Source organism: Pelmatolapia mariae, linkage group LG7, assembly GCF_036321145.2.
Source record: "Pelmatolapia mariae isolate MD_Pm_ZW linkage group LG7, Pm_UMD_F_2, whole genome shotgun sequence".
Classification (NCBI taxonomy): domain Eukaryota; kingdom Metazoa; phylum Chordata; class Actinopteri; order Cichliformes; family Cichlidae; genus Pelmatolapia; species Pelmatolapia mariae.
The window spans coordinates 2,641,881-2,669,302 of NC_086233.1; the positions used below are offsets into that span (position 1 = coordinate 2,641,881).

Here is a 27,422-nt window from a genome sequence, read left to right on the forward strand (position 1 = left end):
TAATAAGGTTTTTACATCCAGGAAGGAAAGCTGGCAAAAATGCTCACAGTGCAAGACACAAGACCTGACCTCAGTTACAGGTGTGTACTCTGTAAAGGGCATAAATATTCCTGTGCCCTCTAAGGATATTTTAAACGTAATCTTTGAGCTTGAAATCCAGACCACTTAGGAAGAAATATAAAATAAATTCAAATCTGATACAAGATCAGCAAGTGCGATATAAGACTTGGGTGGCCAGTTTTAGGGTTAGCCACCAGAAGCTCGAAGTAATCTGTGCAAAAACATTTTCTCTTAAGAGCATCAGAGGTTTTTCTCACCTGTTCATCAGAAATGTTGACACCACAGTTATTATAGTTTTGTATTTTCTAATTAGTTTCTCGTTTTCTCGTCTTTCTTTGCATCAGTTAGTTTCCAGAGTGAATTTTCTTACTTCAGTTCAGTTTTTATTGTTTGAAAATGTTTTGTTTCAGTATTACAATACAAACACAGAACTTTCTGAGCGCAGTCGTCTCACAGCAACTTTAACCAAACTAACAGATGCTAAAACTAAGAATATTTTCACTACATTTTTATTTTATTTTAGGTCATTTTTTTACATTCGTGAAATAATTTTAGTTCAAAAGTATCGTTTTTATTTTTATTGTAATTAAATAAAATGTATTTTCACATCTAGTTTTAGTTTTTTAGTTCAGTTTTAGTTAACTATAATAACCTTGGTTTCTACTGTTTTCCACATTGGTGGTTGGGCCTTGTACATCTAGGTTTTGCCCTGGGGTAGGTGAGGTTTGCAGCATGTATTATAATGGCAAAAAACTCAGGTAATAAGCGAGTTCGTCTATCGTAGCCCTGAAACTCCAGGGTTTAAACTGACCTTTCCTCACTAAGACCCAACTTCTGCTTTGAGGCCTTGTGTTTTAAATATAACAATAAGAAACCAAACAGGAACCCAGAAGGACTTCAGAAAGCACGTTAGTCAATTTCGAGGAATGTGTGTCGTCTCTGGGTGCAGGTGAAGGAAAATGCAAAACAGAAAGCATTAGTCAGTAAAGAAGCAGTAATGCAGTCATGCTTTAAGCATAATAAACAGGCTTAGCGAAAGCTCAAAATGGATGATAAAATTACAAACACCACAATAAAGTTCTTGTTAAAGAGGTTTATTCTTTATATTATTTTTTTATATTCTTTCTTGCATAAAGGTGCTCTTAGAAAGTGTGCTTTGGAACACTTTTTCTCCTTTTTGGCTGTGAAAATGTTGCACATACTTACCTTGAGCTTCGATAAGAAGCCCTCGAGTATTCAGAGTGTATAATGGGACACATCCAGAGCTACGGTGATCAGCCTGGAGTCAGCGTAAGGTCAGGTTCAAGTGTGAATCTCAGAGACAGATGGAGCTCCACGCCTCTGTCCCGCTCTCTGCGTGCATGCATGTATATGACAGATCATATATGTGCATGTATGCTTTGGTCACTCTTACATGTCAGCAGTTTGGGTTTTGTGGGTAAACAGCTCTGTGCCTGAGCAGCTGTGCACAGAGAAAAGCAAGCAGAGAGAATCGATACCTTTTCAGTGAGCTGAGAGCTGAGCACTGTGTTGGCGCCATGCACAGGTCCGCTTTTTTGTTGTGTTTCTAATGTAGTCGGGCATTCGAGAACAGCAGGGTTAGCGGTGTGTTTAGGAACACTAAAACACTGCTGTACACTCAGCTCTGTCCTCAGGCTGCTACTGATGGCTGTTCCTTTGTGCTTGTGCATGTAATGCTGGGAGGTGTAGAGCATATTGATTTCAAAGCAGTGCAGACTTCCTAAAGCACACAGCCAGTTTGACACAAATGGTTCAGTCTCCTCTCTCACTGCGCTCAGGCTCATTAAAACATATTACTGTTGTTTGCCACATAACTAAGGACCTACTTTTAGGTGCCAGCGCATTGTTCAAGGAATGGAGAGGCAGCAGCTCAGCGTGCATTCAAACACAGTGAAGCAAGCCTCTTATTGAAAATGACATTGTTGTGAAGCGACGTGCACACAGACAGACACACTTTTTTTGTGTCCCCCTCTCTCAGGTCAGTTCCCTTCAGTCAGCTTTACTGGCACAGATGTCATTGCCAAAACATCTAAATAACTGTTAATTAATTGGTAAAATGCTCACTATGTAATAAGCATCAATCACCTGTGGAGTCCACACAGTTGTGTCATTTGGGCTGAATAGATAATAATGAAATATTACCTTCAATGTATAATTACCATAGCACCAAATTTTTAAATATTACTGGACATTAGCTGACCGTACATACAGAAAATACTCCTAAAGACCATCTGTGTGTGGTGTGTTCGGTAACTAATACGGTTCTAATAAGGCTTCAGTCTGGACTCTCACTCTACAGTCTTAAACCGACACAAGTCCAAAGCCAAGGTCAAAATATGCTTGAGATACCTGACAGCTCTGCTGTAAACTGGCTCATAAGTTTTATGGCAGACGTGTTGTAAACGTTGCAGAGACTCGGTTTCATTTGAAAAGTTGCTTGCCGTTTCTCCATGAATATGGAGATTGTTGCTCTGCTTTTGAGGATGGTGCACTTAATATATGTGTATGTTGGTGTATCAAACCACCAACCTTCCGCATTTTTAACATTGGAATCTATAGGAATTGACTTGAGTGGCCATTTTGACACTCGTGCGCTTTGCTTTTCAGCCATGGAGGTTACTGCTTGTCAAAAAACACCAGTCGAACTTCACACCCGTCCTGCCTGTATGCTGAGATATTCCTCACCTCATTTGTCTCTGTCTCTCCAGGGTGGTCCCATCCAAAACATTGAGTCGCAGCGCTGTCTGGAGCTGGTGGAGAGCCGACAGTCAGAGTTCAGTTTCCAGCTGGCAATTCAGGACTGCACGGATCAGAAATGGACCATCACCAACATACTGACTGTCCTGCCACAGTGAACGTAGTGACACCAGTCAGATATTAGGAGACCTTTCATGTGACTGGTCTAACTGAGGAAGTCTGCCACTTCACACCGAAAAACCAAACTGACCCAAAGCCAGGATGGACCATCACAGAGGTCTGGTGCACATAAAATGAATGAGAGTCCAGTTAGAGATGGACTAACACGCTGACCTCAGCATCAAACTAAGCTCTCAAAAAAATGAGTTTCAGTACTGGACTTATTTTTAAGGAGAATCTGCATAGAAACAGATGTGCTTCAATCAGACACGGACCATTAGTAACCTAATAACCATTTTATACCAATGACCTGGGAGAAGAGACACTCACAGATGGAGCCGGAGCTCTTAAAACTCCCCACTCTGCAATGGAAATGAGAAATATAGCCACTTGTTCCGGGAGACAGGCTCATGAAATCATGTAAGCAGTCTGGCTATTGCAGGAGCGGGCCTGTGATGTATTTTGGCTCCCAGTAGGTAGTTTAAGTTCAGGCCTGAGCTGCCACAGCCTCATCACACAATCTCAAAACAAATTGAGTGAGCGCGGTTCAATATGTTTGCGTGCAGACGGACAGATGTGAGGTGAGCGTATTGTTACAAAGCAGCCGGCGTGTTACTCACGTTTGATTTTTAGGGCAGGTTTTAAATCGTTACCATCACCGCTCGACTCGAGCGGAGCGACCGAGCAGGTGCTGTAGATTTCCTGATGTCACTAAAAAGGAGCTGGTCTAATGAAGAATAACCACAGAGTGATTTAAACTGGCACTGTGATAGAAACACTGTCATTCAGGTGTTTCAGAGTGTGCTTTGGGATTAAATGGTTTACACACAGAACCGCCAATCATTCTGCCGTGTGTGTAAACTTATAAACAGAAATCTGGAAACACCTGCCTGGACAAAAGTGATGTGGAGAAGATGGAGCTTCATTCCACGGCATCAGTCCACCGACACCTGGAGCAGTGTGCACGATTTTAGAAATGCTGAATTATCTCTGCAGAAAAACAACTAACTCTCAGATTTCCTCACTATTTAAAATTTGAGTTTTTCTTTTAACTTTATCTCAAAAATCATGTTGCAAAGCCCTCTCTACACTCTCAGAAATATAATGTGAGTGCAAAAATAATCCAGTTGGATCAAAAACCTACAGATGTCCTGTTGGTTGCCCACAGGTGGCTGTGTATCAGATGCTTTGCTTTGACTTTAATAGATACCTGCAGTATCCCTCAGCATATGGAAAAAGTGGGAATGCTGTGCACATTTGCCCTATCAGAACCAGACTTTTGTTAATATGGTGGGGGTTTGTTATAAATCAGCCCTGCTCTCGTTAGCCCAGCTCGGTGTCTGACTACAGTTTTCATCCTCGCATTGTCTGGCTGCATCTGTCCTCAGAAATTTCCACACTGTCTGTAAATTACTAACTGCTCCCATCAACTTTTTCTCATTGACCTTATAAAGGATCCCTCTCCAACGTGTTTGAAGAGAGTAATCACACAATGAAACCTTAGAACAGCAGAAGACGTGGCCACAGCGCTCTCCTCGACGGCTCTGGCTTTTAAGAGTCGGGTCTTACAGCAGAGACGCAGTGATGAGAGCGCTCAGTCCATCGTGGTGACTGCTGAGGTCAGTACAGGTCAAAGTCACACCTAAACTAAGAATTTGTTGGGGTGGCCCAAACCTTGGATAAATATTCAGAATTAAATACCACAGAACGTGTAATAAACCTGATTTCAGGTACGTAGTTTATCATAGCATGTCGGCAATACTCCTACACGGCCCTCAGAAGATGTCTAATCAAGAGAAATAATTGAAAATGCCTGCGTAGGTGTAGCATAAAGGTGCAGAACCTCAGATATTTATTATCCTATTTCAGACACTTCCTCCCTTCTTTTTCAATTTTAAACTTTTCAACGAGAAATGCAGCGTTCTTTTCCCTGGATTTAGAGGTCACTGCTGCCCGCTCGTTTTTTGCCACGTGGATGAAAATTTAACCTTGGATGGTTGTTCATTCAGAATACACAGCAAAAAGTATGAAAAGATCGCAGTAAAATACAGATATTTGGAGTTTTATGAATTTACAAATCCAGCTGTGGTCGTTTTCATCCAGTCATCACAGGTCTGAATTTCAGGCTAATTTCTTTGAGCTGTTCTTTTTTCAGGGTGAATCGCTGCATTTCAATGACTTAAAAGATAAGAACTGGGTGCACAAGTTTAAAATTATTTTGGATTTTCTATAATCAACACATGGTCAGAAGTATACATACAGGCTAAGGCCCATTAACTTGGTGATCATGATTGAATAAAACTGGTAGTTTCTTTGCATCATTAAAAAGGACTGCACTCGTTGGCTTGCCCATACTCAGAGCAATGGGACGGTCCAGGGAACTCAGTGAAGAATTTGTGAAAATGCAGATTTACATAACTTGGGAGAGTCGCTTGGAGCCATTTCTAAACATCTGTAGATTTCAAGATCATCACTTCAAACAATTGTATAAATTATTCAGATGTGTCACCACTTTGCAGACGTCTGAAAGAAGACCCAAACTGTCACTCTTATGTCAGAGGCAGCTGGTTAGGAATCCAAAATAAATTCAAACTTGTGCACCCATTTCATGCTTTGCATCAAAGAAGATTACCATACAGCCATCCCACTCTAAAATAACATCCCACCCCAAATTAGCCTGACATCCATGGCTGTGATGAGCAGATGCAAACTTCTGGCTGCAGCTCTGTTTTTCTCAACTTTGAATGCTGTTGGCCGAGGCTGGATATACAGTATCTTAAATGAAAGCAACATGTAAAATATCATAGGTTACACTTAAACAGCTGTTTCTCAGTCAGGAGCGACTGTAGTTTTTAGGAATCTTCCCCACAGTCAGTGTGGATAATCTGTATCAGACACCTTTATTGTATGCTGTCAAAGTTTCAGGTAGCCTAAAAACTCAGAGCTGGTTTACAGAAGGTTTGTCCTGAACATTGAAACAACTAAAGCCAGAAGACCCCAGGGCCATTTACTATGATTCAAAACAAACAGGTCATTAAACCACCAAAAAGTGCTTTAAAGACAGATTAGCAACACAACCTACACGTTCCTTAAACAGGTGTTAAAAGTTCCCCGTTTCCACATCCAGCGTTGAATTTTAAACTCTCATCATCTCATCTCATTGAGGAAAACGGTTTTTCAGATGATTAAAGTGGACTGAAAATGGCCAAACCCTAACCCTGGCTCACAAAGGAAAATCAGCGGCTGGCGTGACCTCAGCATCCAGGTGAAGGAAGGAAACGAAACAAAATTACACAGCATCAACATCTGTAAGGAAGGAGACCACATCCGTAGCATTGCTACAAATTGCAACTGCAACTTTCTGACGTGATCAGATGTTTAGGAGATTAGCGACACCCGAGAGGAAGACCTCGGTGTCTGCACTTAATGTTGTTCTCTTTTGTTCTTTAAAGATGTAATTCCCTGAAAGCTTTGCATCATAGGTATACAACATGTAATATTAATAAGAACAAAGGGAACCGGGAGCAGGTGGCTTTCTCTCGACACCTGTTGTGTGTACAGCTAAATGATGCTTGCAAGAACTTGCACCAACAAAGAAGAGGGTCCTTCCCTCACCCTTAGGAGGAAACTGACACCCACATGCACGTAGTTAATCAGCACGGCAGATGCTGCTCTTACTTACGGAGAGCCATTTGTGCTTCAATTCTAACCATGGGAAGAAGTAGATTGATTGTCACATGGCAAAAATCAAGTCTGCACTGACTTGTGGCACAAATGTAACTCCATACATGTGAGGGTATTTTCTATTTTCTTTACATAAGAGTACATGAACCTTTGCTGATTGGATATGTGTGTGTACTTCTGCTGAATCATGTGCAGCGTTTACAGATTTCTGAAATTTACACTGTTGTAAAGCTTTTAATCAAATATAAGTGCATTGCAGTCAATCTCCCAATCATTCAACGCTGTCTATCAATAATTCAATGCATAAAGACGATGAAGTTGAATTATTAATCTGGCTGTTGTGTATTCAGAAGTTTTTGTTTTCAGCCGGAGCTTACTGACGTGTCAGTAACGCGTGGCACGGCGCTGGTAACTCGTGGAGGACTGGAGCTGCTCGTCTTCTGTCAGCTACTGTGTAGCATCGGTTACCAAACCTTCTGTTGATCTTTTGTTTTCGTTGTGGCTCAGGTTTGTAGATCCTGAAATTTTCAAAGTATCTCAATTTTTGGGAAGCTGTTACTATATCAAGTCATGAAAAATGTCCAAGCTATTTTGTTAGTGTATTTAAAGCAGATATTTATAATTACTAAAAATAAAAAAAATATTCATGGCTAAACTTGTTCTGTGTGATTTTTCGTTCTTTGAGATGGACATTGATCACTAAACACTGTTGAGCTAACATTATTTGATGATTCATAAAGGTCTAAATAAAAATTGTTCTCTTTTATTCTTAATCTGTGTGTAAACACTATTAATAAGGAACCGCGACATAAAGTCTTCTTTTCAGAAGAATGGAAAACAGTTACTACAGTGGACTCAGCACACTGTTCTGAGGATGTACAACCCCAATTCCAATGAAGTTGGGACGTCGTGTAAAACATGAATAAAAGCAGAATACAATGATTTGCAAATCCTTTTCAACCTATATTCAATTGAATACACTACAAAGACAATATAGCTAATGTTCAAACTGGTAAAATTGATTGTTGTTTGGCAAATCTTCACTCATTTTGAATTTGATGCCTGCAATACGTTCCAAAAAAGCTGGGACAGGGGCATGGTGCGGATGGTCCTTTTCCTCTTTGGCCCAAGATTTTCAAAAACAGTTTGAAATGTGGACTCGTCAGACCACAGCACACTTTTCCACTTTACGTCAGTCTATGTCAGATGAGCTCAGGCCCAGAGAAGCCAGCGGCGTTTCTGGGTGTTGTTTATATATGGCTTTCGCTTTGCATGGTAGAGTTTTAACTTGCACTTGTAGATGTAGCGATGAACTCTGTTAACTTAGCCCACATAATAATATCTTTACAGAATGATGCTGGTTTTTAATGCAGTGCCAAATGAGGGACTGAAGGTCATGGGCATCCAGTGTTCTTATTCGGCCTTGCGGCTTACGTGCAGAGATTTCTCCTGATGCTCTGAATCTATTGATGATATTATGCACAGTAGAAAAATCCCAAGATTCCTTGCAATTGTGCATTGAGAAGCGTTATTCTTAAACTGCTCGCCTATTTGCACACGCAGTTGTTTGCAAAGTGGTGAACCTCGCCCCATCCTTGCTTGTGAACAGCTGAGCCTTTTGGGGATGCTCCTTTTATACCCAATCATGACAAACACAATTGAGGTTGTATGTTTATGTGTGTGTAGCGTAGGTGGAGAGGCAAAGTACTGTAAACTGCAACTGCTCCAAATCTCAAATGACTGAAGTCTCATTCAACTCATGTCTTTACCGAGTTTGTGCCTGCACCTACTAAATGTTGCATTGGCCCATGCATTTTCCTGCAGCAGTGTCTCTGCTGAACTTGGAGTTTGACATCATGAAACATGTATGAGCGGCGCTCTCTGAGCACTGCTAACATCAGTCCCGGTAATGCGGCTGTTTACGCTCCCACTGTCGCATAAAGGCCATCATTTGCATGCACGCAAATACACACAAACATTTCATATTTCATGTTGCCATTTTTTTAAGCAAGGGAATTGAACGATACTGTATGCAAAGCACTCTGTATAATGGCTTTACAGTAATCTCATTATGAAAAGCAAGAATGCGTTCCATCATGGTGCAGATTAAAGTGCACATTTTCAGATGGGTTCAGATAGCTTTAAAGTTATTTTTTATGAATTTGTCGGTAACAGATACCACGACAATGTTCATGCATCACTCATATATATGCACAATGATTGGGTTAGACCTGGGGTTAGGCTAGTTTAGGCTTGTACCTGAGTCACCATAAAGCTACAGGTATGTGGAAACCTTAATATGAGTTTTGTTTTATTTGACTAACACTTTGTTTCTGCGTGAATGACACAGAGAAGTTTCTGATTTAACGTTAATCTGTGCAAACTCATTTGAGTCCACCAACAGCAGTCGCCTCAAGAAGCTTCGTATTGTAAAGTAAAGACTGAACAATAATACAGAGAAAACTCCAACAATCGGACAACCTGCTGTGAGCAAGTATTTGGCGGCAGTGGGAAGGAAAAACTCCTTTTAATGGGAAGAAACCTCTGAGAGAATCAGACTCGGGGATGGGGGAGGGGCATCTGCCGTGGTCAGTTTGGGGTGAGGGGAGGAAGACTCTGACAATCTCAAGGCTTCGCTCACATATAAAGAGGTAGAACTCGAAAGTTTTTATTTATTTAGTTTATGTCACTTTACATAAGCTACCAGCCCTGACAAGGTTTGGCTTGGACTTGTTCTACCTGATCTGAGGTTACCTGACTGCGTCTCAGCTGCTATTTGCTGAAGCTTTGACCTGATTTAAGATTTGACACCTAGCTTCAAACCTTCTTTAGGATTTGGGACTTTGGGGCTTGACGGGACTTGGGGTTTCACGTGATTTGACTTGTCAGGTTTGTAATGCCTGTTTTATTGCAGCAGTTACTGCAGAATGACTGAACTGCTTCACTTTCAGACCTGTCTCTTGAACACGACATTCCTATAGAACTAAACTGTATCCTCAGTAAGGTTCTGAGAGAAATGCACATTTTCTCCTTAAAAAAGAGCCTCACAGTTTAAAAAAAGTGAGACTATCTAGGCTTGCTGCAGTGATTTAACTTTCATCCAGGGAGTTAAAGTTTGATTTGTGTGTGGTGAAAACTTTTCCTCTATTTCCTGTATTACAAGAGTAATGAGCCAAAGCTCATTTGAGCTATTAATGGTTGCCTATAAAGTCGTGACAGCAGGGAAGCAAGAACATAAATGGTGACAACATGATGATGAAAGTGAACATTTTCTACTCATTTCCACCTTAATGTTTTTTTATCTTGGACACCACTAGAAAATCGTTCACGGTTCAAAATAATAACTTTTCAATGTTGTCCAAAAGTCCAAAATTACTCCAAAAGTGCATCGATGACTCATCCACCAGGATGAACACAGAACAACATCTAAAGACCTGCAGGCCTCACTTGCGTTGGTAAAGGTCGGAGGTCATGATTCAACCATAAGAAAGAGACCGGGCAAAAATGGCCTCCATGGGAGAGTCCAAAGAGAAAACCACTGCTGAGCAATAAGAGAACAGAGGCTCGTCTGAAGGCTGCTTGTCTGTGGTCTGGATCCTGAGCTCATGGCTCATGGGCATCACTTGTACGTACACTGATCACATTATTTCAAAGGGTGTCCATGTTGAATATGAACATCCAACGTTGAAACACAGTAAATATGACAGAAAATAAGGAAAAGCAGAAGACAAGTGCATCTGTGATGTCACAAAAATACAAGATCTGGAAATGAAGAGAGAGCTGTCTGAAAAATATTTCTCCATTTCAGTGAAGGTTTGAGCTCCTGATGACGGTCTGAAAGCTCTCATGATTTCCAAAGTTATGATGCTCTGGGGAAAACAACCCAGACCAAAGACAAAGATAATAAAGCCTCACTAGTGCAGTTTATCCTCTGTAGTGCAGCTAAACTGGGGGCAGAAGAGTGGCCCTGTGCAGCCTTGCAGCCTCTGAGGATGCACTAATTATCACTTCCAGGCGGCAGCCCACTCTCTTGTGAGGCCACCGATGAGCTGCCTGGACTCACTCTTTCTCTCTGTCCCACTCGTTCTCGCCTCCTGTCATTATCCTCGCCGCTCTCCCTCCCTCTTCCTCTCACTCCTCCTCACTCAGACCTCATCCTCTCCTCTTTTTAATCCACTTTTCCTGCACTGCCTCCCCCTCTTTTAATAGATATCATTATGAAGCAGATGCATCTCCACTACAGAGGAATCCATCCTTTAACACGGCCCTTTCTTCAAGCACAACAGAGATGCCCAGGCATCAGAAAGGCTTAAAGCTCAGCCTCCAGAAGCAATAAAGCATTTCCAAGGATGACTTGTAATAAAAGCCGAAGCCCTGCACCTGTATTGTTTGGGGGAGTTACCATGAACACCTCATAAACAAGCCTCAGAGCCTCTCGTAACATCAAAGGCATTGTAAACCGAGCACCTCCAATGAGCCGTGAGCACGCGTGATAATAAACACACACACACGCACGCGCACACACATCTGTGCAACAGCCCTAAATGGCGGCTGAGCGATTAAAGCCAGTGCTGCACTCTGGGGCCTTGAAGGGAGCGTTAACGACTTAGCAGCAACCTTTGCTCACGCCTCATTGGCTCAGGCTTCTGCTGAGTAACCGGTGAGACTTAATTGAAGGGTACACTTCGTTAACACTGTTGCCAGGTGACCACAGAGGCTTAATTGAAGGGCAACGCTTCATTGGATCTGTGCCTGTCCATCAATCAGGTGCATTAGAAAGAGCTTAGCTTTTTATCTTTGTTGGCAGCCGAATGTGTTGAATGGAAGAGAGAAGAAGTACAGGAAGAAAAGGGAAGCAGGGAAATAGAGGGGGGGAAAGTAAATGCTTGGAAATGATAAGGGGTGCAGAATGAGGAGAAAAGGGCAACAGAGAGGAGGATTAAAGGTCCACGGGAGACAAGAAAGGCACAAAAAGGAGGAAGTTCTAGGGGATCTGATTATCAGATTAAGGAGCCAATGCTACATCAGCGATATTTCAGCATGGAAATGAAAGCTCTCCTGGCAGGGAAAAGGGCCTAATCTTCTGTTTCTAATTGGATAAAACCTGGGCTCAGCAAAGGAAATGATCAGAACTCAAACCCACAGCGGAATGACATTGAATTCTCATGTGCCATTCGGTTCCACAAAAAGATTCTCGTTTTGTGGAATAAGCTCCTGCGGGCCAGATGGAGGGAGCTCAGGAATACATTATACTTTTCCTCTCATTCTCCGTGTATGGCAGTTGTTAACTTTAACACTTTGTTAAAGTGCAGTCATTTTTGCAGTTAGGCAGTTAGGCACACATAACTTCAGCTAGTTGAGTTTCAAGGCGGGTGTGAAATGGACCCGAGCAATGGATTCCTACAAATAGAATGAGATAATAAAATTTCAAATAAAGTCTTTTACTTTGCTAATATTGCAGAAACTGGATTATTTAGCATTACAAGAAATTGAGACTATGGTTCATTTCTAATAACTGTAGGAATCTCTGTATGTCTGTCCACGTTCTCTGCATCTATATCAGCGTGTAGTGCTGTGAACATGAACGAGCACAGCGTCACATCTGATGCCATTTGGAGAAGTGACTCTTGTGTCAGGAGTGTCTCAGGGCCACTGCTGCATGCACTAAAACACAAACATGGTTGATACATTTTTGAGGTCATTCATTGACATTTTCAAGCCTCTTACCCTCCTAGGTTTCGTCATTATGATTAAGTGCCAAACATTTACATTAAACTCAACCTAACCAAATCAAAGTTTAGCCCCAAAGCCAAGTCTTAACTTTTAAACAGTCCTGTGAAAAAATCAGTCAAAATCATTTAAAGATTTTTTTATGATTACACCTGTGGTTTAAAACTCAAGCTGGTTCTTACCATAGACTGTGTGCAAAAGATGGATGTAATGTGTTTTTGCTGTCACTTGACGTTTTAAAACTGCACAAGTGAGGTATGGAGAAAAAAGCCACTGCAAGCCTGTTGGGGGGTTTGTCCTCTTTTTGACTCTAATGGACGCTGTCATAAAGTGAGCATCTGGATGTTTAAAGTAGCGAGTGAGTCCGTGGATTCATCAGTGTAGAGATGGGCGGATGACGCTTTGTGAAGCCTTTGAGACTTTCTCCTGATATCAGAAAAAAAAAAATCTAAAGCTTCAAAGACAAACCGTTCTAGTGACATCTAGTGGCCAGTTGTAATTATAAATATTAACCGCTAGAAGTGTCGAGCGGTCATTTTGACCCCAGCCGTTTTAAAAAACCCTTTTAAGCCCATTGGAGTGGGCACACTCCAATTTGCCTAACTATTTTTAAATCCTGGTATAACTGCAACCACATAAGATAGCGCAATATTTTTTTTTGCAAATGAAACCGGAGGAGTTGTACTTACATCTTATGCATTCAACTTCCCAGGTTGCAGTTTCTTTCCACAAATGGCTTTTTGCAAAAACCGTGTAAAAAGCGCTGGCAACCACAAAAACATTATAATCCAAAACACACTTTGCCGATCCGATCAGCTGTATAGTTTCTGGGTGGCTTAGAACTTAAATTGCACTGTTGGAAATAGCTGCACATGCTGTTTTTTTGTAAATTGTCAAATTATAAAGACGCTCAAAATAATTTTCCTGTAGTTGAAAACTATTTTGTGCAACTTTTTTGCATTTACAGTTTTGACGGATCTACCTCAGAAATGTCTGTAACTAGAAATATGTGTAAAAAACAAAAAAAAAATATTTTCTTTTTTTGTAGTTTATTGCACTTTTTTGCAATTTACGTAGTTACTTAATGTATACATATATTAAAATCTGGGATATAATGGTATATTGATGTATAGCAACTCAAAATGCTCCCCAAAATGGTACTACAGCATGTAAAAATATAAAGATAAGGTCTGCGGGACTTGGACCTATGGTGGGCTAAAAAGGTTAAAAATGTGTTAAAATTAAAATAAAACTTCATCATCAGACATTTACTAAACTGGGCTTATAATGCTGAATTTTGGGCTTTAAAAAAACAGGATGTCAAAGGATGCTAAGGACGTCATTTTGATGCAAATTAAACAGCTACTGTCACAGGCCAGGTTGCCTAGCAACATTTATTGTTTACACACATTTTGACATGAGGGCTGCTCCAATATGAGCCAAAGCTGGGCCGATGAAAAGATGAATAACTGAAGGATGGAGCATTTTACCTCTCGTTATAACCAATGAAAGAGCAAGTCACATGATCACTGCACTACAAGCCTCGGCACAGTGTTGTCAACGAGTCTGCTTCAGTACACTCAAAAAAATTATTTTCACCCTCAGTAAGCATAAAGCAATAATTTTGAGTAAAATGCAATTGAAATACACAAGATCAAATGTTTATTTTAATAATTAATAGTGAATTGTATTAAATCAATCAAGTAATTTCTTTTGAGCATTAAATTTAACATTTTATGTTGTAGTTATGGAACAAAATTACATGTAATCAAATTACTTAAAGTCAACATTTGGCGGCGTGAAACAGGCGTCGGTGTCAGGCGTCCCGTCTCTAATGGAGGAAGTAAAGGATTTTTTCTGTCTTTTTCCAAACTGCCCTTTGGCCATTAAAAAACTGCAGATTTTCAGGACCTTCAGCTTTGGCTTCACTTTTCAGATCTGTATTGTGTCCATTCTTTATATACAGTCTGTGGTTCTCATAAATTATCAATTTTAACATTATGTATAATGGGCATTGGGGGGCTTCCAAGATCGCAGTACTGAGCTTAGATGCTGAAAAGGTCGAGTGGGCCTATATGCTTGGGGTACTGGAGAAGTTCGGTTTAGGCGAACAGTTTATATCATGGGTTGATATGATATATAGACATCCCACTTCTTCCATTCTTACTAACCAAGATAGATCAGCGCCTTTTTCTTTACACCGCGGGACACGACGAGGCTGCCCTTTGAGCCCTTTGCTCTTTGCAATTGCTATTGAACCTCTTGCAGTAGCCATTAGGAATGAGCCCTCCATTGACCCTGTCTGATTGGGGAATATCAAGCACTACATTTCTTTATATGCGGATGATGTTGTTTTGTTCTTGTCAAATCCTGAGCGATCTGTTCCTGTACTATTGGATCTGGTGAGGTCGTTTAGGGAAATCTCGGGTTATACAATTAACTGGCAGAAGAGTGAGTTTGTGGCTTTGACTGCAAACCTGGAAGTTGAGTTTTTGAAGACTTTGCCTTTTAAAATTACAGATAGATTGAAATACTTGGGTGTTGCCTTGCCTAAGGATCCTAAATTGATCTTTAAGCTGAATTATTCTGCACAAGTTGAAAAACTGAAAAAGGACATTGAGCGACCTACCTATTTCCATGGTAGGTCGCATTAATGTAATCAAAATGGTTTCTCTCCCTAAATTCTTATATCTATTTTTAAACTTGCCTATCTTTTTGAATAAGCAATTTTTCAAATTGATCGACTCAGTAGTATTACCATTTGTTTGGGGCTTTAAAACTCACAGGATATCAAAAGTTCATCTATGTAAATCCAAACTTAAGGGGGGACTTGGTCTGCCACGTTTTCAGTCTTATTATTGGGCTGCGAATGCTAGAACTCTTGCTTACTGGCACTGAAGGGGTTGAGAATAGCTCCCTTCCTGCTCTTCTTTTTTCGTCTTCTAATCCGTGAACCAAGGTCGATAATTTTATAGTTTCAAACTGCGTTAAAATCTTTAGTCAGATCAAAAAAGGTTGTGCACTACCAGACACTTCGATCCATACGCCAATATATCGTAATCATGCATTTCCACCCTCATGTTTAGACGCCTCTTTTGAGGTCTGGACACAGAAAGGTATATTTACTCTTAAAGTCTTATATATTGATAGGCAATTTGCATCATTTACCCAGTTGCAGAGCAAGTTCTCTCTCCCTACGTCACATTTTTTTTCATTATTTACAGATAAGAAACTATGTTCGTCAGAGTAACCTCAACTTTCTATTTCTTCTGTAGGAGGAGCCAATTTTTAAGCTCCTTCTGAGCTCCCCGACTTCTAAAAAGTTGGTCTCTGGTTTTGCGAACGCTTTTTCAGAGTATTTGACTTTTAAATCTGGGAGGAAGAACTTGGTTTGCTAATTGGAGATGAGGTGTGGGAGAGGAGTCTGTGTAGGATCCATTCTTATTCTATAAATGCAAGGCAGCAGTTAATTCAATTCAAAGTGCTTCACAGACTTCATTATTCAAAAACTAAATTGCATAGGATTTTTCCTTCCATTAGTCCAATATGCGATCGTTGTAAACTTGGAGAAGGCTCTCTTACCCATTTATTCTGGACTTGTCCCAAATTGCAAAACTATCAGTTGGATATCTTTAAATGTTTTTTCTGATATGTACAACTGCACATTAGAGCCAGACCCAGTAACTGCATTGCTTGGATCCTCCTCTTCCCTTTTACACCTCAGCTCTGCTGCACAAACTACAATTCTGTTTGGAATGGTAATTGCTAAGAAAATTATCTTGACTCTCTGGAAGTCTGACATTGTACCGCAATTCAAAATGTGGCTGACAGAACTGACTGCTCTACTGCATATGGAGAGAATTAGGTACACATTAGAGGACAAACTTCGTAAGTTTTTTAATGTGTGGCAGCCATTTTTAGATCATGTAATAAAACTAGTGCTGTCAGCGTTAATCTCGTTAAAATGGCGTTAATGCCATAGCCGCATTAACGCGGCAAATCTCCATTAGCGAGTTATCGCGAATCGCTTCGTGCATGGGGCTACACAGCATCAACGCGTTAGCTCGTTAGCGCGGTTAGCTCGTTAACGCGTTAGCGTCCAGCTCCACGCACCGGGTGATCCGCGTTAACTCGCTAACGGAGATTTGCTGCGTTAATGCGGTTATGGCGTTAACGTCATTTTAACGAGATTAACGCTGACAGCACTAATTAAAACAAAGTCCTCTTTGATCGATAATTCGGTCTACCACCTTAGTGTTTTATTTTTGTATCTTGCCAGTGTTGAAGTAGTATCTTTGTTGATGCAGTGTAATTTTTTGCCTTATGGGGGGTTTTTTGCCCTTGCTGTTGTGTTGTCTGTTTTGTTTTTTGTTTTTCTTTATATCAAAAATCTTAATAAACATATTTAAAAAATAAATAAATAAATTATGAATTTTATTTGTTCTTTACTTTTGATTTACTAAAACAAACCACTTCAGTCGCTCACTTGTGCTGTCTGGATGAGCATTCAGTGAGTGCATCTTCCTCTTTTTAAACAGTAACTTTCTGACTGTGTGCATAGGACTCATATGAAAGTTATAAGTATAAAACACGAAAAAAATGAACCTGGCTAACACTGTCCCCGACAGAGCCCTGCACTACTTAGAGTAATGAGCGGAAGTGTTCCATTATGTGAGAAAAGCCTGTTTAAAGGTGTGCAGCCTTCACGGATTCACTGTATCATTCTTAAAACAGGCAGGATCCTGTCCGCTCACCATGACAGCTACTTAGGAGGAAAAAATGTGAGAAATAAAAGAAGCATCATATATCACCACTGGGCTGTGAAAGCTCTGCCGAGTCTGTCACTGTTCGTGACTCTTAAACCTCCTCCCGGTAAAATCAGGAGAGCAAACCTGAAAGACCGTCTGAAGCAGCCACAGAAGATATCAATGAGAACTTCTGTGCACAGGTGAGTGGCTGTGGTGAGTTCAGAGGAGGCGTGGGATTGATGAACGTTCTGTCAGCCATCGCTGGGAGGATCAGGTTGTGAAATGGCCCACGCTTTGATGCCTTTCAAGCACCGCTCTGTCCCCCACTTGCAGGGAACTGCAGAGACTGTCTCTGAGGATCTCCTTTACAAAGAACGCACACCTCTGGTGAAATATGATGCAGACAGACTTTCAAACTGGGATATGTGACCTTATGCATGCAGGAGTGAAGGTCTAATTCTGCTAGCCACTTCAAGGTGAAGTGTTGAGTAGAGAGATTACGAGAGCTCTTTTTCCCAGGCCAGAAAGCTTCGAAGTTATTAGCGTTGTATCAGCTCTGGCAGGGACCCGTTAAATTCACTGCCAAGTCTGTGCTGCCTTTTGGTGAGGCCGCTGTGCTGTCAGCGGAGAAGCACGAGGCCGTTTTTACATCAGACTCCAAGGTTTTCTTTAGAGGACGCTTTGATTGAGGGCCTAAAATCAGGACTGTCCACCGTGTCGCTGAGGTCCAGCTGTGAGGTCAAAGCACAGGCATGCTTTATTCAGTACCCACCCAGCATGTGCAGCAGCATGATTCTGGCAAAGGCAGCTGCAAAGATCACCTCAGCTACTGGCCTAATAGAGACTCTTCAGGCCAGAAGCTCAGGGCTTGCTCAGCAGATGGATTTACTGTCGCTCGCTGTTAATATCAAAACATCAGCTGATTTAGACACCGCATGGCTGGTCCTCTTCTGATCGATCACCTGTCGCCCAATCTCTCCAGGCAGGAGTAAACCGAACAAAAACTCAACTAGCCCTGACAACTTTTGGCTTTCTTACTTTAAGTCTCAGACTTAATTTTCAAATGTGACAAACAACACTTTCATCTCTCTCTGTCTTATATCTGACTCTCTGGCAGTTCCACTCTGTGTGTCACTGAGTGTTATTTGTTTGAAGTAGGCATGCAAAGCCTCTCGGGAAACAGTAAGAGAAACAAAGCACAGATGGTGTGTGCACTGGTAATGCACTGGTGAGCTAACAGTAAGTACAAAATATAATAATGCAAAACATTTGCAAAGAAGGGGCTTCTTAGATGCCTTCTTTAAACTCCTAGTACACTATTACTATTTTTAGCTTGTTTTTTTTCCAGTATCTGTACAGATTCAAAAGGAAAGAAGTTAAATGTACAAGATGAGCAGAGTAAAAGTACATAATCCAACTCTTTAACCCAGGCTAGCAGGCAGTCGATAAAGCAAACAGTCCAGGTGAGGAACAGAGACCTGTACTATGAAGCAGGATTAGGGGCTTATCGAGGTAACTCCACGGTAAACATGTTTTCAGTGCTGCGAAGGTCCACTTCTGTAACAGCATGGATTACACTGTACACTGTGGAGCGGGTTATGTTTGAGATTAGACATCAACATGTACAAGAACATCGCTGCCTGACCACAATCACCACTCATCACTTTACTGTAAAATAGTGTCATTGTTCCTGAATGATGCCTCAAACGTCAGTGTGCAGGTTTCAGAGACAGTCCACTGAGTTTGTCTTCTTGTGACGAGCACTGAGACAATCTTTATTTAATTTTTATTTTACAAAAGCCTTTTCATAAACTCACCGCTCACTTTACGAGGTACACCTTGCTCGTACTGGACTGGATCTTTGCCTTAATTCTTCATAGCATCAATTTAATAACGTGCTGTAAAGGTTTTCATCCATATCGGCATTATAGCATCACACAGTTGCTGCTGTTTGCACATCTATGATTCACATTTCCTGTTTCACCACATCCCAAAGGGACTCTGTTGGACTCCACCTGAGTACAGTCGACTCACTGTCATGTTCAGGTTTGAGAAACCCTGCACCTGTTTAACTGCTTATTAATGCAAATATCTAATCAGCCAATCACATGGCAGCTATTCTATGCATTCAGGCGTGTAGACATGGTCGAGACGACCTGCTGATGTTCAAACTAACAATCAGAAAGGGGAAGAAAGGGGATTTGAGTGATTTTGAATGTGGCGTGGCTGTTGGCCTGAGTGCTTCAGAAACTGCTGATCTGCTGGGATTTTCCCACACAGCCACCTCTGGAGTTTACAGAGAGTGGCCTGTAAAAGAGAAACTATCCAGTGCACTGCAGTTCTCTGGGTGAAAATACTTTGTCAATGCCAGAGGTCACGGGAGAATAGGGAGACTGCTCCAAGCTGATAGGAAGGCAACAACAACTCAAATAAGCACTCGCTAAAACCAACGTTGCAAAGAGGCATCTTTGACTGCACAACATGTCAAACCTTGAAGCAGATGGGCTACAGCAGCAGAAGACCACACCGGGTCCACTCCTGTCAGCTAAGAACAGGAAACTGAGGCTACAGTTCACACAGACTCTCCAAAACTGGACAACAGCAAATCGGAAAAACATTGCCTGGGGATCTGAATTTTGTGTTAAAAAACACAAAGTCATCCTGCCCTGTATCAGCAGGTCCATGTAATGGTGTGGGGATGTTTTTGTATCACACTTTGGCCCAGCTGAGCATCATTTAAATGCCACAGCCTACCTGAGTGTTGTTGCTGACCGTGCCACGTGTGTGTGTGTGTGTGTGTGTGTGTGTGTGTGTGTGTGTGTGTGTGTGTGTGTGTGTGTGTGTGTGTGTGTGTGTGTGTGTGTGTGTGTGTGTGTGCTGCAGATCCTGGTAAGTATGGCTCCACAGTGGTTTGATGAAAAGCGCCATTAATCAGACTGTTATTTCCAGGTGAAAACACAAATGCCAGATTAAAAACAGAAACGTGATAATTATCAAAAATAATCTGTGGAGGATCAGAGGAATTCCTCTTCTTCCAAAAAACATCTCATGACCCCTCAGATCAGATTGTTTCCTCGTCCTCTATATTCATACCCAAACCCTGTACAGTCTTGGCCTCATACAATCAATAGTCTTTTCTAATGGTGTCGTATCTTTGCCTCTTTGCCTTAGTGAGAGCGTGTGGTTGTCTCACTCTGTGTGTTAGTCCTGTCGCAGATCGGCAGCCTGTCCAGGATGTACTCCGCCTCTCGCTGGATGACAGCTGGGATAAGCTCCAGCCCCCCAGCGTGGCTTTGTAGCCACTGTGCCAAAGATGTGTTGACACTTGTTATTTCAGAATGGATATACTGTGAAACCGAGACATTTCAAATACCGCAGAAAATCGGTTAAGAGATATATGAATGATGTGTCATGAGTGAGACCCACTCATAAAGGTTAATGAACCTTTAAAACATTATTTTTTTAATTTATTTATTTTACTTCCTACATTACCTTGGTTTTTTGTTTCCTTTGTTTGCTTGTTACAATTTCTATCCTTAAAAATTCATAAAACCTATGAACTGAATTGATGACAGAATAGATGATTCTCCCACTGTGGGAGAATCCAGCTGCCACTCTGAGTTATTGCAGGCGATGTGAGCCAAGCTCTCACTACAGTTCATCAGGGAGGATCAGATCCCTCATATTCCCAAACAAGACTATATCGAGGGACGTGTTTGAATACCTAATCCAGCACATCTAGACTGGTTGGGCACACACTTCTATACCTTGAAATATGTATGAGACAATAAAAACTGAGACTCTGAGATTTAACCAGTACACGGACTCTCCAGGACACCATGAAGTTGGAATACACCCAGAACCAAAGGGCAGAGGGTCTCAGCAGTTTTTCTCTGATTTTCATCAAGTGTCCACACGTCTCAGTTGGAAAAAGTAGGAGTTCTGATTGTATCACATCAAAGAGTGAGGGAACAGTGGAGCAGGAGACTGACAGACAGATCTGTGCAGTGTCTGCAGTAATGTGGATCATCCACATGGAAAGGATCCAGTTGCAATGGTTCAGGTATCTGACTAGGTGAGGTGTTTCCAAAATTTCCAAGCAAGAGAAGATTCTGGGTCAGGCCCAGGATACACATAAGAGAACATGTCTTTGGGAGAGATTATGTCCTCTACAGGAGCTGGAGGAGGTGGCTGAGAGGCACAGGGAGGTCTGGCCATCTCGGCTCAGACTGCAGCCCCCCTGCTCTGTGTCGAGCACCCAGAAGATGGATGGATGGATGTGTTACACTGAAAATGTCAATGTAATTTTTAATGAGATTATTTTCTATTAAAGCAAAACACAAACTTTTTAAATCTGAGTCTGTTCATTCATGGTATAAATAACCTCATGCTCCTCCCAAACAGCTCTGTGAACCCACATCGGCACTTCAAGAGAAATGTTCATTTAGAGAAGGATGTTTGGTGGCATGCCGGTCATGTCCAGATGTTCCCCAGAATTCATTAGGCAGTGATTTTTCTGCTGTCAGCAGGCATCTGAAGTGTGATCTCTTTGATAAATGGGACATTTTGACCATCAGAGCATATTTTCTTCTGTATTATTTTCAACATGTCTGCTTTACTTTGCTGTTAAAGACCAATAATGACAATCAGCCAGTCATGTGCTGCATTTTGGCTTGAACATGTGTCGACCTTTTTCAGTATCATTTCAGCCTCAGTCTGTGTTAGAGATGATGGATGCCTCTCAAGCAGGCCCATCTAATACATATATATATATATATATATATATATATATATATATATATATATATACATATATATATATATATATATGTGTAGGTCTGCCATGTACCATGCAGTGGGATATATTACAGCTAGAAGCAGTTTTAAAACAAGTTGGTTGGGGCCCTGCCAACAAAGTCTCTGAGCAATATCTTCAGCCATATGGATGGGAGGGAATGCATTCTGCTCTGGCTGGCACTGAGCTCTACCACAATGTTTAATATTGTATAGCTCTAACCTGCTGGGAAATCACTCCTGGGACATCTACAGGGCTTAAAAGAAATCAGACTCCAAACAGCAACTGTTGCAAAATTCACAAAATGTGTATCTACATTAGTTTCCTTCACTTAAAGCCACTGCTAGGGTGGCCGTGACTTTTATTATTCTAAGGATATTTACCACAGTATGGTGGGCAGCATGGAGATCTCTCCTTGTGGTGATGTGGAGTGTAGTCTAGCTGACCAAATCAGTGCTATTCATATTAATTTAATGTTTATTGTTTCTTTGTTTGTTTTGTCATTATTTTATTTCCACATCTGGTCAAAGCCCACACACAGAATAAGTTTGAATGAAATTAACACTGGGACACTAACAGTGTAACACTGCCGCCATGCGGGCAAATGTGGAAACTGCGCGAACAAACGTTCACCAAATGACATGTACGACTAGCAGTGGTATCTACCGTGTTAAATATAATATGTTAGATTGCATATGTGAGCAAGCCCGTGGTAGATATTTTAATTAAATAAGTGAAAAAGCGGAACATTTTAAACCCGAAAGGGCCAGGGAGTCACAGGAAGCGGACTGATTTCACGGTTACACGCGTACCTGTGCTTCCTGTAGGAGACTTGGACGCGGTGGTTAAGCACTTTGTGGTCATGTTTAAGAATGTTTTGAGCAGATTGCTGACTGAAACCTTCTTTGTTGAGCGTAATGTGAGAAATACGCCGTTATTACGGAGGGTAGCTGCCGTCTCCGCGCCGGTGAGGAGCTTTACGGACGTGAAGGACGAAGCGCAGCCGCCTTTCGACGCCGCCCTGCTGGAGGTCCTCGTATGTCCGCTGTCCAAGAAACCGCTCAGGTAACACACGCAGACCTGTGCTCAGGTTACTTATTAATATTTACACGCTCTGGTTTACTCTCACTGTATTCTGCTTTTTTCTGTTCCTGTTGTTCAGCCGTGTTGCAGGATAAACAGCACCACCTCACACGCACTTTCAAATGTGTAAAACAGTTTGAGCCTTTTAAATTGTTCAGTTCTTGTCCAGTTTGAAGACGCAACACTGCGATGTACTTGCTGATTGGCTGGCTTATTAGGGTCTGTCATCTGTGAAAACAAATGCAAATTATGCCTGAATCTGATTTAGCTGAACATCTGTGTGGCTCTCAACACAACCCCTCACTCACATAGACAAACACAACACCTACGCCAGGAAGCTCTTTGTGGACTACAGCTCAACATTTAACGCCATCACCACCACCACCACCACCAACTGGAGTTCAGACTCTTCTCGCACTCAGACCCACCCCCTCCAGATGAACCTGGATATTAGATTTTCTCACTAATCGCCCTCAGATTGCTGTTAACCATGAGTTTTGGTTGTTGTTAAGTTTGCAGATGATATCTCCAAAAGTTGATTCTGTTCATCTGGACGTAGCGTTTTGTGGGAGAAACGTTTCGTCACTCATCCAGGTGACTTCTTCAGTCTCAGCTGACTGCAGGTTTCAATCTTATAAACAGTACATTTGCATAATGACTGAAACCAGCCCACTGAAGCAACAATGGGCTGGGAGGTCAGTTCCTTCATCATAATTATGATGATCGTTAAAATGCAAATTCTCATGACTATTGGTCAACAACCACTGATCAAAGACCACTGATCAATGGCCATGAGTACCATTCACAGAGAGTTGGGGAATGGCTGCAATCACAGCATTGTAAGATGGTGACAGATGTACCCTTAGGCCCCCTCCTCGATTCAGAGATGGTCTTTCCCTTTTCACGTAAATGGCCTCCTTGACGCTCAAACCAGCGTTCTTCCCTGTCCAGGATGTGTACATCCTCATCACTGAAAGAGTGTCCACTGGCCTGTAGGTGGACACTGAAGGAACAATGGGCTGGGAGGTCAGTTCCTTAATCATAATTATGCAAATTCCCATGACCATTGATCAACAACCACTGACCAAAACCCACTGATCAAAGACCACTGATCAGTGGCCATGAGTACCATCCACAGAGAGTTGGAGAACGGCTGCAATCACAGCATTGTAAGATGGTGACAGATGTACCCTTAGGCCCCCTCCTCGATTCAGAGATGGTCTTTCCCTTTTCACGTCTATTTACACCTACAGGCCAGTGGACACTCTTTCAGTGATGAGGATGTACACATCCTGGACAGGGAAGAACGCTGGTTTGAGCGTCAAGGAGGCCATTTACGTGAAAAGGGAAAGACCATCTCTGAATCGAGGAGGGGGCCTAAGGGTACATCTGTCACCATCTTACAATGCTGTGATTGCAGCCATTCCCCAACTCTCTGTGAATGGTACTCATGGCCATTGATCAGTGGTCTTTGATCAGTGGTTGTTGACCAATAGTCATGAGAATTTGCATTTTAACGATCATCATAATTATGATGAAGGAACTGACCTCCCAGCCCATTGTTGCTTCAGTGGGCTGGTTTCAGTCATTATGCAAATGTACTGTTTATAAGATTGAAACCTGCAGTCAGCTGAGACTGAAGAAGTCACCTGGATGAGTGACGAAACGTTTCTCCCACAAAACGCTACGTCCAGATGAACAGAATCAACTTTTGGAGATTTACTTTCCTGGATGATTGAGAATGCATCAAGATGTTTTTGCAGATGATATGATGCAATTGGAATCTGCCAACAGTGATGATACAGACAGCAGGAAGGAGGTTCACAATTTGACCCCATAGACTGTGATGATAACCTGCTCTTAAACACCACAAAGACCATTATAGACTTCAGGACCATATGTGTATATACTTCTCAAACTTTATACTTTGTAATACATGTCAGTAAATTGTATTATTTAAGTACTATCCTTATCCTCCACTGAATTTTTTTTTCTGAAAAGTTCTCTGAGATCAGATATTTAGGTTTGTCTCCTAAAACTTTTATCTTAATGATCATCGAGCTTCCTGTTGTTGAGTTCCTGGAGGACTGCACACGAGCACATCTGTGCTGGTGTTATTTACCCACACCCATTGTGGGCAAATGCTTACATAAATATGATAACATAAAACAAGCATTGCATGTGTGTGTCATGGTTTTATTAAGTTCACATGAACTACAGCTGCTACTGCTGCTGCATTCACAGTTTGTAGGAAATATGAGCACTTCAGTGCTATGAAAGACTTATATACGTTATTCCTCCACAGATACGAGCCTAAGACCAACGAGCTGATCAACGAGGAGCTCGGCATTGCCTATCCCATCATCGACGGCATTCCCAACATGATCCCTCAGGAGGCCAGACTCATTCGGAAAGATGCTTCAGACACACCTGCACAGTAACAGAAAAGCCTTCACTTTGAGTTGACCTGAGCAAAAACAAACTGGACGCTGGCTTTAAAAAAACTGTTTGACTAAATAAAATTGAGGTGTTGGATTATTTCAGTTGTATTTTGCCATTCTAGCCAAAGCACACATCATCATCCGGCAGCGCGTTACCTCCGAGCCCATCTGCAAACATGTTGTCCCTGTCTGTGATGGTGGGACTGGTCCCCATAGTGTCCCTCTTTGGTTTGTTCTACTCTGCGGCGGTGGATGAGAACTTCCCTCAGGGCTGCACCAGCAGCAGCAGTCTGTGCTTCTACAGCCTGCTGCTGCCCGTCACCATCCCCGTCTACGTCTTCTTCCACCTCTGGAGCTGGATGGGGATCAAGCTTTTCAGGCACAACTAGGCTGGCAACTCAACACATCTGTGTTGAGTTGCCAGCCTCACACAGTTGTAAAACATCTGTGGCTGAAGTGGCTTTCATTTTTTTAAGCCCTTTGGAGGAAGGTAAAGATGGATGGCGCATGGATGCTTTTTAAAGCTGAAAATATTTTTCCACAGAGTCTGGCCTCCCGACATTTAGAGTATGAGACACAGTATGTTAGTCATTACAGCTGTTAAACAAACCCCTGGATATCATTTGCACATAAAGTAGAAGGCTGTATATTTTCTGAGCAAATAATAAAAATCTTTATGCAAATCCACTGTTTCCATACTCGAGTCCTGACTTCAGAAAACAGGAACATCTACTCGTTTTAAATAAATGCATTTGAATATATAACAGACTACATTTGTGCCGAATCAACTGTGCTGTGATCTGCAGTCTGTCTCAGTTTTATTGCATTCAGAAAATTCACAAGCTGATATTTACAAGTGGAACTCAGACAAACCTGCCTGACAGCTCAAACATGACAGAACACCCAAAACTTTTAAGTCGCGCTGCACAGCACTGTCCTCAGATGTGTTTTTCTACCACAGTTCATGTTGAACTCATGAAAGCGTGATTCTTCTTCTGATGAATGTTGGGAACGTTCAGCAGGAGCCTTCAGTGTGCATCATAGAGGGAAAAGCGATCTGACAGCGTTAGAGCTGCTGACTTTCTGCTCAAAGACTCGGGTTGAGCTCGAGGTTCAGGAGCAATGCAAATTTGACACACGCTGCTCTTCACCTGAAGCCACGAAAACTGAACTGGTGTTGCAGAAATGATGCAGTGTCTGCTGGAAAAGTTTTGGGAATACACAAACTGTGACGTCTAAGGACTTTTATGTGAATCAAGAGTTACGATGGAGACAGGTCAGAGTGTAGAAACCTGAAGATTCCTGCTTTTGAGTTTCAAACTTTGATTTTAAAGTTTTTTCTTTTCTTCTGTTCTCACAGTCATGCTGTTTCTTCTCGTTTTTTTCTTTCCTCACAGCCGCTCATCCTTCTGTGAAATAGAAAGAGACAGGTTGGTTATTTTATTGAATTAGCGTGTCTTAGTGCTCTTTTGGAATGAGCAGAGACGCCCAGCATTGAGCTGCTGACGGTCATTTTAAGTTGGAGAAAGTTGAAAAGAGTCACCGCTTGTTTGATTTGTCAGTTTTGCAGACAACAGTACACAGAGCACTTGTATCATCAGTCATGAGCAAACTTCCACTGGCTCTACTTTACACCATATACGTATATCAAAACAAGAATTTGATGCCTGTGATATTCCAGAGAAAGACCTCTGGCTTTATGTGGCCAGGCTCTGTGTAGTTTGACATTTTACTGAGCACGTATGTGCACATCTACCCATAAACTGGATTAATCATGCAAACTGCACGAATGTGAGATCCACGTGGCTGTATGAGGTGCTGTCAATGTTACGTTTGGTGCCTTTAAAGTTACCCTTGAGGATAGATATTGCTTTTATATATGACTTATTAGTTTCCCAGGTGAAATATGGATATGGCATCCTACAGTTGCACCAGCAGCACAGTGGCCAGCAAGGCATGCAACGCCTGCCCTGACCTCATTCATTAATGAATCTGTGGAGGATG

General features: G+C 41.8%; 3 protein-coding genes across 4 annotated transcripts in view; all 3 read left to right on the forward strand.

The window, feature by feature from the left end:
* LOC134630348 (polypeptide N-acetylgalactosaminyltransferase 18-like) overlaps positions 1–7,229 on the forward strand; it is a 167,585-nt gene extending 160,356 nt beyond the window's left edge. For both annotated transcript variants that reach the window (XM_063477555.1, XM_063477556.1), the window contains exon 11: positions 2,790–7,229. In XM_063477555.1, coding sequence (XP_063333625.1) covers positions 2,790–2,936 — 147 coding nt within the window. In that variant the 3' untranslated portion in view covers positions 2,937–7,229. The remainder of the gene's footprint in view (positions 1–2,789) is intronic.
* Positions 7,230–22,675: 15,446 nt separating this feature from the next.
* LOC134631885 (protein preY, mitochondrial-like) lies at positions 22,676–25,419 on the forward strand. The gene is made up of 2 exons (XM_063480450.2): positions 22,676–22,959; positions 25,283–25,419. The coding sequence occupies exons 1-2, from the start codon at positions 22,757–22,759 to the stop codon at positions 25,416–25,418; spliced, it is 339 nt and encodes a 112-aa protein (XP_063336520.1). The 5' UTR covers positions 22,676–22,756; the 3' UTR covers position 25,419.
* Positions 25,420–25,594: 175 nt separating this feature from the next.
* Positions 25,595–26,101, forward strand: LOC134631886 (phosphatidylinositol N-acetylglucosaminyltransferase subunit Y-like). The gene has a single exon (XM_063480451.2). It carries the CDS (start codon positions 25,595–25,597, stop codon positions 25,805–25,807), a length of 213 nt encoding a protein of 70 aa, XP_063336521.1. The 3' UTR covers positions 25,808–26,101.
* Positions 26,102–27,422: the final 1,321 nt, after the last annotated feature.

Coding starts and splice junctions, on each gene's coding strand:
- LOC134631886 (XM_063480451.2), top strand. CDS start 25,595: ATGTTGTCCCTGTCTGTGATGGTGGGACTGGTCCCCATAGTGTCCCTC.
- LOC134631885 (XM_063480450.2), top strand. CDS start 22,757: ATGTTTAAGAATGTTTTGAGCAGATTGCTGACTGAAACCTTCTTTGTT. Junction 22,960..25,282: donor CTGTCCAAGAAACCGCTCAG/GTAACACACGCA, acceptor ATTCCTCCACAG/ATACGAGCCTAAGACCAACG.